The sequence below is a fragment of the Sinohyriopsis cumingii genome, chromosome 7 (genome assembly GCF_028554795.1).
Source record: "Sinohyriopsis cumingii isolate HCF-2022 chromosome 7, ASM2855479v2, whole genome shotgun sequence".
Lineage (NCBI taxonomy): Eukaryota > Metazoa > Mollusca > Bivalvia > Unionida > Unionidae > Sinohyriopsis > Sinohyriopsis cumingii.
The window spans coordinates 109,060,417-109,076,423 of NC_142967.1; the positions used below are offsets into that span (position 1 = coordinate 109,060,417).

At 33.4% G+C, this 16,007-nt stretch overlaps 1 protein-coding gene across 1 annotated transcript in view; it reads left to right on the forward strand.

The window, feature by feature from the left end:
* The window catches only part of LOC149795916 (uncharacterized), an 81,912-nt gene that overhangs the window by 49,559 nt on the left and 16,346 nt on the right, over positions 1-16,007 (forward strand). Inside the window, exons 7-13 of the mRNA XM_089965829.1 lie at positions 5,721-5,972; positions 7,773-8,084; positions 8,694-9,026; positions 11,625-11,783; positions 12,736-12,766; positions 14,185-14,297; positions 14,743-14,776. Of these exons, the coding sequence (XP_089821955.1) occupies positions 5,721-5,972; positions 7,773-8,084; positions 8,694-9,026; positions 11,625-11,783; positions 12,736-12,766; positions 14,185-14,297; positions 14,743-14,776 (1,234 nt within the window). The remainder of the gene's footprint in view (positions 1-5,720; positions 5,973-7,772; positions 8,085-8,693; positions 9,027-11,624; positions 11,784-12,735; positions 12,767-14,184; positions 14,298-14,742; positions 14,777-16,007) is intronic.

A 16,007-nucleotide genomic window follows, 5' to 3' on the forward strand; every position in this document is an offset into this window, starting at 1 on the left:
TATTCCAAATCTCTTCGGGAACCTTTCGTTAATTGACAGCAATCATCGGTTTGTAGTGCATGCTTCTATATACTTGCCTATTTGTTGTCATTCCATTCGAATATCCGTCTGTTCGTACATTTTGTTTGCTCTTTTCCATTGATTTATGCTTTGAAGCATAACTGATGGTCTCGTAAAGCTTTAGCCACACATACAACAATAATGATTGTCCGATAAATCGCTTCATATTTATCTCTCTCAATGGATGATGTGTACAATATCTACCTAACAATGCCAAGGTCTGAACTAAATGAAGTTTCACGCAGGACATGATCCCTATATAATTCAATGCTTATCTGATTTAAGTGGCATACATTTAAATGATTGTGGGTGGAAAATACGCTTGCAGTAGATAGTGGAACCAATCTAACATGAAGTACGATCTTTTGGAATCATATATGTCTTGGAAATACGTCTGTCATTATAAAAGGGAGTCTCAGAAACATCGAAAGAAAACATAATTCATCCGTGTTGTCTGCTACAAAAAACGGCCTTACTGAAACGTTAACTTGGCATCAAAGGGAAATAAGATTTAGTCAACCATTATCCAACATAATGTAACAATTACTGATGATATATATACAATATAAAGTTAACTTAGTATATTGATGCAACGTCCACATCAAAGTGATTATTTCAAACGACAAGTAAAGTGTCAATCTGTTTCAGTTTGTATAACGTATGTCTATAATATCAGTACCAAGAATAAAATTATCCACGCTCTAACAATTTATTGTAATTTTGATATGTTCCGTATTGATATTAAATATATGAATGCACCAGTAGCATATATATATATATATATATATATATATATATATATATATATATATATATATATATATATATATATATATATATATAAGATATATATATATATATATATAAGATATATATATATATATATATATATATATATATATATATATAAGATATATATATATATATAAGATATATATATATATATATATATATATATATATATATATATATATATATATATATATATATATATATTATGTGTGTGTGTGTGTGCGTGTGTGTGATGTGATCTTGCACATATAGAAGAAGGGTGCAAGTTTTTGTCAGTAGAAAGTGAATGAAAACACAGGGTTCTGTATTATTAATTTGTTTGATGAGATTGTAAAATTAGACGTGCATACACCAGCCTACTCTTTCCGACATTGATAGAGTCGAGAGGAAGATAAGAGAGTGAAAATACAGAATTCCCTAGGTCAGTCGCGCAAATATTAAAAAGTCAAATTATATTGGTACATAATTAAAACAAAGACAAACGTGTATGATGCTGGCCACTTTCGTGACTTTGTATTGAACATAAATGATATCAGTGAACCAAATATTTGCTATGTATTTACAGCATAACCTAACTATTTGGACAAAGTCTATTGAGTAAACGTGCTAAGAAAATGATTAATGAGACATGGAGTAAAATGCATACATTTTTGTGAGGTTGCAACCGCCGTAAACATGATTGTTATATACGGAGCAGAGTCGATCTAAAGTATGTGATTGCATCAATATAATTACTAACAAAATATATCAATTAACGATGCTAACAATGAAATACTGAGACGAGCGACATTATAAAAAAATGAGACTTTAGAAGCCGTATAACTTTGTAAGAGATTTTTTGCGGATGCAACCGCCTAAAAACCGAACAAATTGAGATAAAATAACATAAACAACAATATACAAACATATTATTAACAATATGATAACAAATAACAGTTATATTCAGGGAAGAATGATGGGGTGGAGGTGGGAAAAAGAAAACACGTCCACATCCCAGAATGAAACTGGCTCAACTGCCGCTAAAGTCCCTAGCAGAGACAATCCCTCCGTGCACAGCCGGTGCGAAAGCATTGCGATTGGCTGGGCAGAACACGTGATTCAAATTTATTGGCCCTTCACAGCGCATTACACGAACAATCTCGCGGGAAATCGTAGACTTATTCACACCTCCCATAATTGGCCTTCCGCGAGCGTAAATCTTTATATATATATATATATATATATATATATATATATATATATATATATATAGTATGTACGCTGTATCAATGCTATACCATAAGATGTATAAAAAAAAAATCATTAAAAGGTACGGAGTCCTGCAATGTTTCCTTTTCATGAACATTTATACAGTGAGTGGTATATCATTGATACAGCGTACATAAGGTACATATATTGTATTTATATTACATACAAATACACATATTTGCACGTTGAATGGAGTTACGATATGTTCCGAGCAACTGTGTATTGGCCGAGTGATTGAACTCCTCACATCCCTGTGAGTGTGTCCGCTACAAAATCTAGTTGTACGATTTTTCTTGTTGTTCACAATCAAGTTAATTGTTTTCCTTTACGAGTTTCTATTTTTATTCACATTTATTAAATCAATATAAGACACACTCATGATTTAAACGATATGTTCCGAGCAACTGTGTATTGACCGAGTGATTGAACTCCTCACATCCCTGTGAGTGTGTCCGCTACAAAATCTAGTTGTACGATTTTTCTTGTTGTTCACAATCAAGTTAATTGTTTTCCTTTACGAGTTTCTATTTTTATTCACATTTATTAAATCAATATAAGACACACTCATGATTTAAACTTGAAATACAGTTTTTAGGAGGAAAGTAGTGCACTACAAACACTGTTAGCACCTTGAACACTGAATCTGAACTGACAGGCATTCACATACTGGCGTATGGAAATTAGCGTGGAACAGAAACTAAGCAAAACGACGAACCAACATGAAGTAATTAAAATAGTTTAATATATTGACAGTTCATCTAAGTACTTGTTCTGCTTTTATCAACATTTCTTAAGACTACTGGAAAAGTTCTCTCTCTCTCTCTCTCTCTCTCTCTCTCTCTCTCTCATTTTGGACGGTTTGACTTAACTTTAACAACATTCATAGGTCCAGAGACATCGTCGTATGAGATAAGAAAAAAATCCCCAATGTTCGTATTTTCATGGATTTTCGCCAGTATCTGACTACAATAATACAGAAGGGGGGGGGGGGGCATTAAATACGCTACGGTGTATTTGCCTCGTAACCGACAAATTAAGCATATCGGCTTAGTGTCGACTGGCTATTCCAACTATGTAGCATTGATATTATGAACACTCTAGACTGATCCCAAGGAAAGCGTAAACAGACCGTTACGATGAATCAGATTATTGTAAGTTACTTTGTACAAGTTCAGTTTTAAAGTTTTCGTCCAGTTCAATATCTTTTTCTCTCTCACTCCAAATATTTGTTTATTTTCTCCGATGAAACTGTGTACCTTTTTAATTTCATTTAGAAAACAGGGTTTTTTGTTATTATTTTCATATGTCATTTATGATTAATGAATGAGTAGAAATTCATTATAGATCTATAGGCCAGCAGTTGAAAGAATGTTTATAAATTTGTATTATTTGCCATGGACGGATCACAATTTCAGAATTTGATATACCAATAGTATTGGTATATCAATTTGCTTTATACCACCACTTTAAATGCCATGTTATATTTAATGTATGTGTTATATATATATATATATATATATATATATATATATATATATATATATATATATATTTATATATATATATATTGCTGTCCATCCTCAGGAAAAGTACGTCTTATTTCCATCAATTGGCCCCAACCTTTTTTACTCTGTGATGCTTATGCCTGTTCTTTCATTAAAGGTCACCTGCCACCTATATTGTACAAACGTGTGATATTATTATAGTTATAAACCAAACGCATTTGTTATGTAAGCACACCATAAAAATGTTTAATTAGACTTAAAACTCCGCTTTATAAAATAAAAAAATTATTCGGCAATCTTCGTAAACAATCGGTAAATTCCGCGTGCCAAAACCGGATATGACGTACATTTATCTCTTCTATTCAACCTAGCCGTTCAAGTGCTTAATTTCCCCACGTAAATGTCTATGTGATATAGCGTACGGTCGTGCTTTTGTACTGCAAATATGGTGCACTGTGTTGCATACGGATGTAACCAAAATAGTAATGATGGGGAAAAGGCATTCTTTCTTTTTCCGAAAAACCATGTTTACCAGAAGAAAGTGTATTTAATCTGTGGGATCGAATAGGGGAGGGATGGGAAAGTTGTATCATTTATGCCGGGTTATAGTGAATTTGGCCCGAAGACAATTCGGCCCATCTCGAAATACAATTTGGCCAAACATAACAATAGTTTGTACATTCATTTTCTTCAACAAAAGAGTAGATTCAGTGTAAGATAGGTTTTGGGGGGAAAAAACTAAATTTAAACAAACTATTTTGATATGTTTTGAAAGAAAATAATCATACTTCGTAACGAACATATTTATGAGAGAAAACACAAACTGACATATCTTGCTTGTTCTATTAAAATATTTATATACATTTTTTATGCTAACAAATATATGCATCTGCACAACGACGTTCTCAGTTTAAGTCTTCCTGTCAAATTATCAATAATAATTTATAAAACAAAAATACGTAACAGATAATATTCTACATAATACGTATACATTTTGCTAAGGGTATTGTACAAGAGATATTATAACAAATATACTTAAGTTTAGGCTTCACGTTGTAACACAGCTGCATACAATACATACTAGATTATACATGAGAGAGAGAGAGAGAAGGGGGGGGGGAGAGAATAATGTTGAGCATTTTGTCAGTATTTAGTTGCTGCAATATGAAGTTCTTACCAGTTAATTTTATTGTTTTTATTTTTCAAGGTGTCTTAGTGTTTGCGCGAGTAAATTGAAAGCTTGTCATTACTTGTCAATATTGTCAATCATATGTCCTCCATTATTCCGTACAAATTAGAAAGGAAACAATTTTGTGTTTAATTTGTGCCCCTCCCCCCCCCCCCCACACACACACACTCACGGTACAAAATAAATTGGTAAACATACACTTGTTAGGTGAGCTATTTGTACGTAGCAAACTCTGCTATATTGAATGTTCACCGTATAGAAATCATATAGTTACGAGCTGTCCGGTGTTCAAGTGTTTAGATCCTTCAAAGGGGCCCCAAGTGGCCGAGTGGTCTAAAGCGCTCTTCGTTACGGATCAATGCCAACTCACCTCTGTCTGCGGCGGTTCGAGTCTAAGATTCAGCCAATGTGGACATGTGAGAAAGCTTGCCAGTAGCTTCTCGTGGGTCGGTGGTTCTTTCCGGGGTTTTCCGGGTTCTTCCTCCACCATTAATACTGGCCGCCATGGATAGCCTATCGTGTGCTGAAAAATGGCGTTAAACCCCACAACAACAACAACAACAAGATCCTTCAAGAACAATGCACCACATCGGATGCATTGCTGCAATAATTACATAATAGTTACCTTCTTTTATATCCCATAATTTTTCATGGAAATATATATTTCACCTTTATCACCGTAATACCATTTCTATAATGGTATAAACTCAATTATCATCCCACATTTAAATATGATATGCACAGTAATTCAAATATGCATCACATGTTCTTGAATCTACAAAACCAAATAAAATCACCAATGTTTTACAACTAATAATATCATATAATAAGGACTACCTCTTAGACGCGCTTGATGTACTTATTAGTCAATTGTACAGCATTCAAATAGAATGCTTAATTCATATTCATATTAATTTTGATTACAGATTCGCCAGTCATCGAGCTGAACGCCACCAGTCCCCTGACTGTAAACGAAACACAATCAATAAGTGTGTTGTGCAGTGCCACGGGAAATCCTACGCCCGACACTCCAACGTGGAATATACAATCTGGCAGAACGCTCATATTTGAAAACGTCAGCAGAACAGATAAAGGAACATACACATGTTCAGTCACAGCCAAATCGGAAACGAACGGAGTACTACAGAAACAGAAAAAAATCCATATTCATGTACAGTGTAAGTATTTTGTTTTCGATGAGATGTCCCAGTTTTTTAAAGGACAGGACCAAATTTGTTCTTGAGAATATAACTTTAAAAATTATATAACATTTTAGTTCTATAGCTTATCCATATATAGCTGTTACGTGCCATTTATAAATTCTCTGTCGCTAGAAACTGTGTATAATTTCTGACTGGTCATTTGTTTGTATAATATGTTTGGTAATTGGTAATATAGTAGTGGGTCATCCATATTCCATCTGATATCCTATATACGGAATGATGACCATGTTTAAAGAATATTTAACGTATATCCTTTGTTTTAAATTTTGCAATGGCTAAAGATTCTAATAAAATTTAATCTACTGTACTGCTCCAATGTCATACCAATTTCCTAGGTAGATGAAACACAAATATCTGTTTGAATGCATATGAAGAATGAAGTTTAGTACCTCGATCATTCCCAATGCAAAGAAGTTTCAAGTAATTCTAACTGCACATATGTCATCAATAAAAACGTTTGCCTGCTTTTTTAATTATGCAATTCATCACCCGTCCTGGTTAAAGAGGTATTGTGGTCACCTTCAGTACGTTCTGTCTCGCTCTAAACTTCAACATAAATCTCTTGATATATATATATATATATATATATATATATATATATATATATATATATATATATATCGTGCTACGACTCTAAGGTTACACACTATATTTCCAACACACACACATACACACACACACATATATATATATATATATATATATGTATGTGTGTGTGTGTGTGTGTGTGTGTGTGCAATAAACTGACAACAAACAGTGCGAAACTAGTATCTAAGTAGCCTGAGTGCTTTCGACCCTTTAAAGAATCTTTTTCAAAGGAAAATACAAAACATAGCACAAACAAATAAAACAGAAAAACGGTTACGTTTGCGAAACTTTACATGGCTCTTTCAACAGGAATTCAACCTTTCAACCTTTTAACTACATTATGTGTCAACTAGTTTATTTCAGCTTGTTGCTGATACTGGAACATATTTGTATTAACCTAGAAATTGATAAGCCATAAAGACATCTATTATTGTATGTAAATTTATGTCAATTCAGATTAGATCCCGGGTATTTCATTAATATAGTAGTCCTAGGTTATTATGCACATTTAGATAATTATTTTACAGAAAATGTGTCGGCTGCAAAAGATAATTGTATTTGTGCATGGTTGTTATGGCTCATCAATTTCTAGGTCAATACAAATATGGTTTTATTAAAGTCGAAAATTATGAAAAGTTTCGTATAAATTTCAGGATCGGAATTGCACTGGTCCACCAATAATCGTGACGCTGTAAAAATGGCGTTCTCCAAAACTTATTTAAATAATTCCCAATAGATCCAGAATAATATTTTTGTCGAATGAACACTTTCTGTTTCCATTGGATAATCCAAGCAAATGTCTTTCGTGGTACCCATCTCTTTCTCTCTGTCTCTCTCTCTCTCTGTCTCTCTCTTTTGGTCTGTTCACTTTAAAAGTCTCTCTCTCTCTCTCTCTCTCTCTCTCTCTCTCTCTCTCTATATATATATATATATATATATATATATATATATATATATATATATACGTTGTATTTTAGGAAAATAAACTAATATTTTAAACATTATGCAAACTTATTGGCTATCGTTCTTTCTTGGTACGTAGTCTAAACTTATAGATATCTTAACAGTTAAAGACTAACTTTGATATAACCTAGACGTTATCTACACATTTTGCTGAGTACTCCTCTATTATGTTCAACATATGGATTAGAAGGCATATGTTTTCAGATGCTCCTGAGATAAATGTAACAGTCACTGGATCAGATAAACTGAACATGCCGTCTAACGTCACATGTGAAGCAAGCGGATTTCCCACGAAGTATACTTTCCATCCATGGAAGCACATGCTTGGAGAAGTGACAATTAGATCCCATCTCCAGAGTAATTATGAAGGCGCCAACAAATCCAGTAAACATATCTTGACCCTGAATAGGCTGTCACTGCAGGATATGGGGACATACGTCTGTTCCGTCGACAACGGAATACGAGGAGTCGATGGGAATATTATACAAACTAGTGATGCAGTTCTTAATATCAAAGGTACATATATATTAGCGCTAACATAACATATACTGTGTATACAGTCAAGGAAATATGACAAATATAGAATGCATCATTCGTGCCGCCGTCATCCTGCATTATAATGCTGAACTATAATTTGAACTTTCTCACTATCGCCATCAATGTGCTTATCAAATTGTATTTACTGATGTAAGCTGGCACGAATATTTAATGGATGCAAAGATTCAAATAAGAGTATATATGGAAAATCAAGTCCACCCTTGCTTAATTTCTCATTCTCATTGTCTTGTAACGATCAAAGAAATACCCTAATTTTAGCTTGCTGAAAATGGACAGTTAACAGACCACAACATTTAATGAGTCGTGAAAACGTCCATTTCATGTGTACCTTGTCGAATCGCACTATCAAATACAAATGCTAAACAAAGGCTTGCAAATACATGTTGAACTGTAAGTCTAGAATAAATGTTAGATAAAATAGACGTGAGTGTTTATTATACCATTTCGAGTTTCCCCTCTTTGATCTGCATAAATGGATAACATATCGCTATAAAGTGAAAGTGCTGCAGATCAAAATGAAAAGAAATGGATTAATATACAATTTTTTTATATATCCTTTCTTTTCAGGGATGCCTGAAGTCGTAAATAAGAAAAATGACACATTTACTGGGAAAATTGGTTCATCAGTCAATATATACGTAGCCTTTTACGGTGACCCGGTCATTACTGACTTTAAATTTCAAAGAAATGGTTCAAACGTCGAGAACACAAGCAAGACAAATATGTACCTCCGCACAGATGTTGTTGAAGTACTGTTCCATAACAGGAAGGTAAATCTGGCAGTTTGGATGGCACATCTGTTGATTCAGAACCTAACAGAAGATGATTTCGACGATTACAATCTTGTGTTAGAAAATTCACTTGGTAAAACGGACTTTAAATTGCAGCTGCAATCATCAGGTACATGCAAAATTCTAAATAATCTATACATGCTCCAACATATACACGTCATTTGCACGGAGCGCAGAAGGCGAATAAAACTATACATGCTCCGTTAAACTTCGATCCCAACTTTAACATCAGTTATGTAATACATTTTATAATTTAATTTCGTAGACTTAATAATGTAACTGGAAATATTTATATTTATTATATTTATTGATACTCCATTTAACCAAAAGACGAAGGGTCCCTTAGTATGTTGAATGTTTTCTGTGTTTAGGTAGGAGTGGAAGCAGGTGGCAACTGAGAATTACTCCAAAAACAAAAGAGATCATTATTTCAAAACGTTTGGGTTATTATAAAAGAGATCATTATTTCAAAACGTTTGGGTTATTATGCTAATATAAATAATAACTTACAAGCTTAAATTACGCTATACTGAAATTATCCAAAGCGTGCTAATTCTTCTAATACGTATCTTGCATGGTTATCCACATAACTGTCTACTCGTGATGATTTGATCTCTGTCCTCGTATGATATCCATGTATGTTTAACTGAACTTTTTGATATTTAAAGTTGTTTGCAATTCGAGGAAAAGCCATATTTCGTATCGAATAAAAGTTGACAAAAATGCAAAATAATTTTAAATAAATTTAATAATGTTTCGTTTAATTTAAATTTTGCCCTTATTCACTAGAACTGGGAACTGGTGATGATTTGATCTGATATCCATTGTAAGTTTAACTAACTTTTTATATTTAAAAAGATTTGCACTTCGAAGAAATGCTGTATTGCACATCTAAACAATGTTGATGGTTAAGTGTGTGTGTGCGTGTGTGTGTGTGTATGTGTGTGTGTGTGTATATGTGTGTGTGTGTGATTTGAATTTTTAAAGTAGCTTTAACATTTTCAGTCATATCGCTATGATGTCTGCAATGTGGCAGTTTACAGTGCTGTCTAGCACTGAGACATCATGCCGCAGACATGTAGCATGATGTCCCACCCAGTCACATTACCCTGACACCAGGCCGACCAATCCTAACACTAACCTCTTAATACTGAGCGCCAAGCAAGGCAGATGTTAGTACCATTTTTAAAAGTGTTTCATATGTTTTGGCCGGGGATCGAACCCACGACCTCCCGTATCCGAGGCGGACGCCCTAACTGCTAGGCCACCAGAGCGGTCAGTTGTTGTTGATGATTAAGACAAAATAAATTGAAATAAATTTACGAAATTGTATCTAATCATAGTTTCGTTTAATTGATTTTGGCCCTTATTCACTGGAAGGGCAGTTAAGTCTAATGTGAATAGCCTGTTCCATATGTGCATCAGTGATTTTCCTTGACTACTACAGATGCTTAAGTTTAAAAATGACTTGATTAGACTTGGGATGTACATTTATATCGTCCAAATCTAAATTCAATGTGTAATCCGGATCGCTAGGTCATAAAGTAGTACCCTTTGCGATGTTATAAATCAGAAATAATGTCTAATTTATGTCATACCACTTCTGCCATCATTTGATCAACTGCTAAATTGATCAGGAGGTTCGAATAACTCGCTTGGTTTTAGATTTGAGTGGATGGGAACTAGAATGCCTTTAGCTCCTATTAGATCGTTAACAACGGTTGCAAATATTCAAAATGAGATCACACACTACCATGGGATGATATTCTCACCGCAACAGAGATTGTCTTTATGAAAATAGTCCAGATAAATATATTAATTTTTCATCGAGTATAATATATTTTAAATCTTAATTTATATTAATTTACTCTATAATATATTTTTGATTTTACACGTTGTTAATGATAATCCTCGTATGATTACCAGAGTAAATTTGACTGAAATTGCTCAGTTTTAAAGATATTTGCAATTAAAAGACAGTCTCGTTTTAATGTTGACCATTATGACAAAATAATCAGAAACCAGTTTATAAATATCTAACTGATAATCGGTTAATTTAGCTTACGTTTTTAAAAATATTCACTGAAACGGCCGTTACGTCTAATGAATACACTGTACTGTATGAGCATCAATGATTGTTCTTTACTACAGATGTTTACGTATTAAAGAAAAGAGATTAAACTTAGTATGGACATTTCTATCACCCGAATCTCTTCAATGAAAATGTCTAAGAATGTAAGCTTGTAGTCCAGATCGCCACGGCATGAAGTTCTGAAATAAATGTCTAATTTGTGTGATACCATTTCGGCCTTCACTTGAGTATGCGCTAAATTGATTATATTGTCCGAAAAACGCGATAGGTTTAAAATTTGAGTGGATTAGAACAATAATTTGTTTAGCTCCCATTTGATCAAAGGCGACGGATGCAATTATTGAAGATGAGATCTGACACTGCCATCGGTTTATACACTCGTCGCAAGAGTAATTAACTTTATGAAAAGAGTCTAAATAAAACTATTCTTCGATTCTAACAAATTTGAAATTTTATTTTAAAACTCCTTAACTGAGGTATTCAAGTGAAGAGTTTGAATGATCTTGGCATGCGAGTTGATTTGTGGTTGACAACAGACTAAATTAATCACAGCAGCATGAAAAATATTCAAAATGAATTAAGAAAATGATAACAATTTAACCATATTTTTTCCAGAAATCACAGGCACTGGAGACGAGAAGAATCCGTGTAAGCAGTTAATAGTGGCAGTGGTTGTTACGATGGGAACAGCAATAGTTGCTTTAATAGCCGTTGTTATCGCTTTAGTCATCGTCATCATGAGGAAAAGATCAATCCCTCAGAAACCACAGTCTGGTATGTTCTATTTAAAACAGCAATGCTGCCACGTTATGGCTTTCCTAATCAGTGCACAATATTTATAGGTTACTGCATTTGTATGGGAACATATGAACGAGTGTTTTGGATGGAATACTGCATGACCTTCAGAATGCAGTATATCCTTCCGACAAAACGAGTTCATATTTTCCCATACAAATGCAGTAACCTTTTATTATATGCTCCTTTATTTATTCCACCTAAGGCTTAATTATATAAACAAAATACACTACAAGAAACAACGTAAATGAATGTATGCCGCATTCCAAGCTAAATGTACAAGCGCATATTTTTTATTACACAAATCAACATTATTACTGCGCACATAACTCCACCCAGATAAATTTGAACTTAGTCGCGCGCTCGACATAGCTTTCGAAAAAAAATGGCGTGTCTAGTTAAAATTGAAATTTGGAGTCATATTGTAAATGAATGTGCCTTGCAACAACTTGCAACAACTTTTCCATTTGATCTGGAATGAACATATTTTGGTATTTTCTCGATTCTAGGAAATTTCGTGATGATGGACTGGATTTATGACACTTTTCATGCTTGGTTTTTAGTTGTTGATGTTGTTGTTGTTGTGGGGTTTAACGCCATTTTTCAGCACACGATAGGCTATGCATGGCGGCCAGTATTAATGGTGGAGGAAGAACCCAGGAAAACCCCGGGAAGAACCACCGACCCACGAGAAGTCGGTTTTTAGTGATAACCTAGTTAGTAGTGTTGTGCCACTTTTAGTTTAAATTGTTTGGGTACAAGACAATTTAGCATATGAATGTCATTACGGTTTATTTTGTTCTCTGTTTATAAAGTGCTAGTTTTGTAGTCAATTAATATATCCACCAAAAATACTAAGTGTTAATGAAGCACCGTTAATGTTAAGGATTGTGTTGATTTTATTTGTTTTTGTTTTGTTTTTTAATTACAGGAGATACGTTGCACGAAAGCGAAGTTCCTGGGTAACACAACACCATGTGTACACACAAATACTTACGCACTCGTTCACATATGTATTCTGATTAGAATTAGAATAGCCCGATTTATAAGAAAAAGATTAGAGGACACTAGAAGGATTTATTGTTGACAATAATTAGAGTAAACATCAATTCGCTTTGAATAGCGGATTGTAAGATCAATAATATGTACAGTAGATACAACATCAAATGATATATTGACTCATTTAGGGAACAACTACCATGATTTCTAAATACAGTCCTTAGTTTACATTTAGCATAAATTAAGAAAAGAGCATTGAATTCAGTTCAGGGCTCAGGAAGAGTAATTGGCTTCTAATAATGTTCAGTGATCCACATGCATGTGTAATTTGAACAACAATAAAATATATCATGGTTCATGCTGTCATCATTGAAAAAATGTATCATAATGTATCATGCTCATGATGTCCTCTCCGAAACAAAAATGTATAATGGTGCATTTTGTCTTCCAATATCTGCACGTATGTGAAATTTGAACATAGCAAATCTGGAGAGTACCAATAATATCATCGCTTTCGAGACAATAATAAAAGGTATAATGTCCGCCATGAAAAATAGACTGTATTCTTGGTTCATGCTGGCCTTATTGAAATAATGCATTATAGTGTCCTCATTGAAACAAAAAATGTATCATGTTTCATGAAGTTCGCCATCAAAAGTAAAATTCATCATGTTTCATGCTGTCCTCCCTGAAAACGTATTATCGTTCATGTTCTTCTCCGTGAAACTAAAAATGTACATGGTGCACGCTGTCCTTTATGAAAAAATACATATATCATGGCTCACGATATATTCCATGTAAAAGCACATCCATTCCATATAATGAAGGACATTATTAAAGTTTAACGATATATATATATATATATATATATATATATATATATATATATATATATATATATATATATATATATATATATAATATGCAGACTTTTTAAATTTATGACAATACATGTTGTATAATGATATAAAATAAGTTTAAAGTTTGATAGTTACTGCAGATGAACGATTATGACCATGTAACACATTAGCTAAAGATATTGTTTCGGGCATATCGAACTACCAAATTTTAGATGATTATCATTATCCTAATTACATTAACCAAAAGGCACACATTAATACACATCTTGCGGTCTAATGTCTAAGAATGTGTGTCAGTGAAGCTTATAAATGTATGTTTTTTTGATAAAAAAAAATTAACTCATTGATGCGGTTTTCAATCAAGCAACCGGCTATGATAACATCATTTGAAATAAATTAAAATGTTTTGACATATATACTTTTTTGTGTGCAGAGTCTCTACAAAATTGAATTGGCTTCTCATTTTGTGGGGGTGGGATGTTTTATGTTGATTCTGCTTTCAAATCTGTTTTGCGTTTAAGATATGAAATAGGCAGAGGGGTTGTTCCGACAGGCGAAGATGACGCCATGTCACATGAGTATGAGGGCCTAAGGAATGTTAGAGATGGAGACGATCCATATCAAGAACTGCAAGGTCAGTTATCTTTAAGAACTGTCTTTAATGTTTGAATTAGTTCAAATGAAAGACGAAAAGCAGGCAGCAATAATTAATGTCTTATTTTTAAGCTCCAGACGTTGTAATACCGTCATACTCGCCAAACAAGTTTAATATCAATTATAAAGCAAAAGTAGATTAGCCCAAAAGCTCTTCTCTTTCGTGTAAGCATATTTTCCAATCCACAAACATACAGCAGGAATAATGAGATCCATAAACCTACATGAATTATTTTATTTTGGTTGAGATTTTTTATAATAATGTAACACATTCAGATACGAACTTAAGTATTGAGGTATAAAATAAAGATTCACCGCAAAATTAAAATAATTGTTAAGTTGACTACTTAATAAACTGAGGTTATATATATTTCGTTTTATGTAAGGTACTTTACTTTAAATCGTATGTATTAAAATCTTTTCAGATCTTTCTGCTGATAACAGAGAAGTTTATTCGAGGTAAATATTATAGGGATTTGATCAAATCATGAAGAGACGTTAAATATTATTTCAAAACAAATTGTAAAGCGAAAAGAACAAAATGAATAGGTAAGAAAGTACACAAGATACAACAAACAGAGATAAAGTGGTATATATCTACGATGTACCAGTGATATACGAAGAGCTGTATACATTTTTTTAAAGGAAACGAGGCCTGTCGAGTCCTTTCAAAAAAACTTTATATAACGAGAATTTATTTCCTATAACACCACATAAAATCTCACATTCTATTATTTCCAGCGCATTTAAGACTGACGGCAGGCAGCTGTGCATTGGTTGAATTAATGAGCTCTGAACATCTAAGCCCATTGTGTCCACCAAAAGATCTAGTTATTTACCTTCTCTGGCTTAGCACAATCTTCTTTGAAAAATTGAAAAATATCTACTTTAAGTTTCTAACCTTTTTTTTTTCATTCATATTGATAAAATAAGTATTAAAAAAACTTATGATTTAAATATTAATGATTCTTTAAATGACGAACACTGGACGTACAGCCATTCTCTTACCGGCCAGCATACCGAAACTAGAGGGTAATACAAACTAAGAGAAACAACGAGCCAAAAGTAGGTAATTCAACCTTTCACATGTAGTTACAGCTATATAAGCCATTATTATGATTTAATCAACACTGCTACGACCATATATTTGTTTATATCCCCATTTCTATATTTCCCATGTTTGTTGGTCCGTGTGACTGTTACCATCATTCACCTATATTTCTTTGTTGCTCGATTAGTTTGCGGCCTTACCAACAAATGCTAGATAGAGGCAGGGAGAGTGGAGAGAGGCCTTCGGAAATAATAATATTCAATAATCTGTTTTATAACCTTATTAATAGGTTGTATAAAATATGAACAAAAAAGAACAAAACAAAACAAAACTTTAAATAGATGACAGCGGATGGGTGTTGTTCTTAACCGAAAAACTGTACTGTGGACAGGTTAGTGCAACTTTGTATCATTAGTATCGTCACTACTGTATTAAAATTCCAATGAACGTGTACAACTAACCGTTACGAAGACTCGGGTTAGTTTAGGTTACTTACCCGTACAGGTTCAGTTTTCGCTTTCTAATCCTCAATAGATTTCCCAGTATTGTGCCCCATATTCATTAGAGAGAGAGAGAGACAGACAGACAGACAGACAGACAGAGAGAGACAGAGACAGAGAGAGAAAGCGAAAGAGCAAA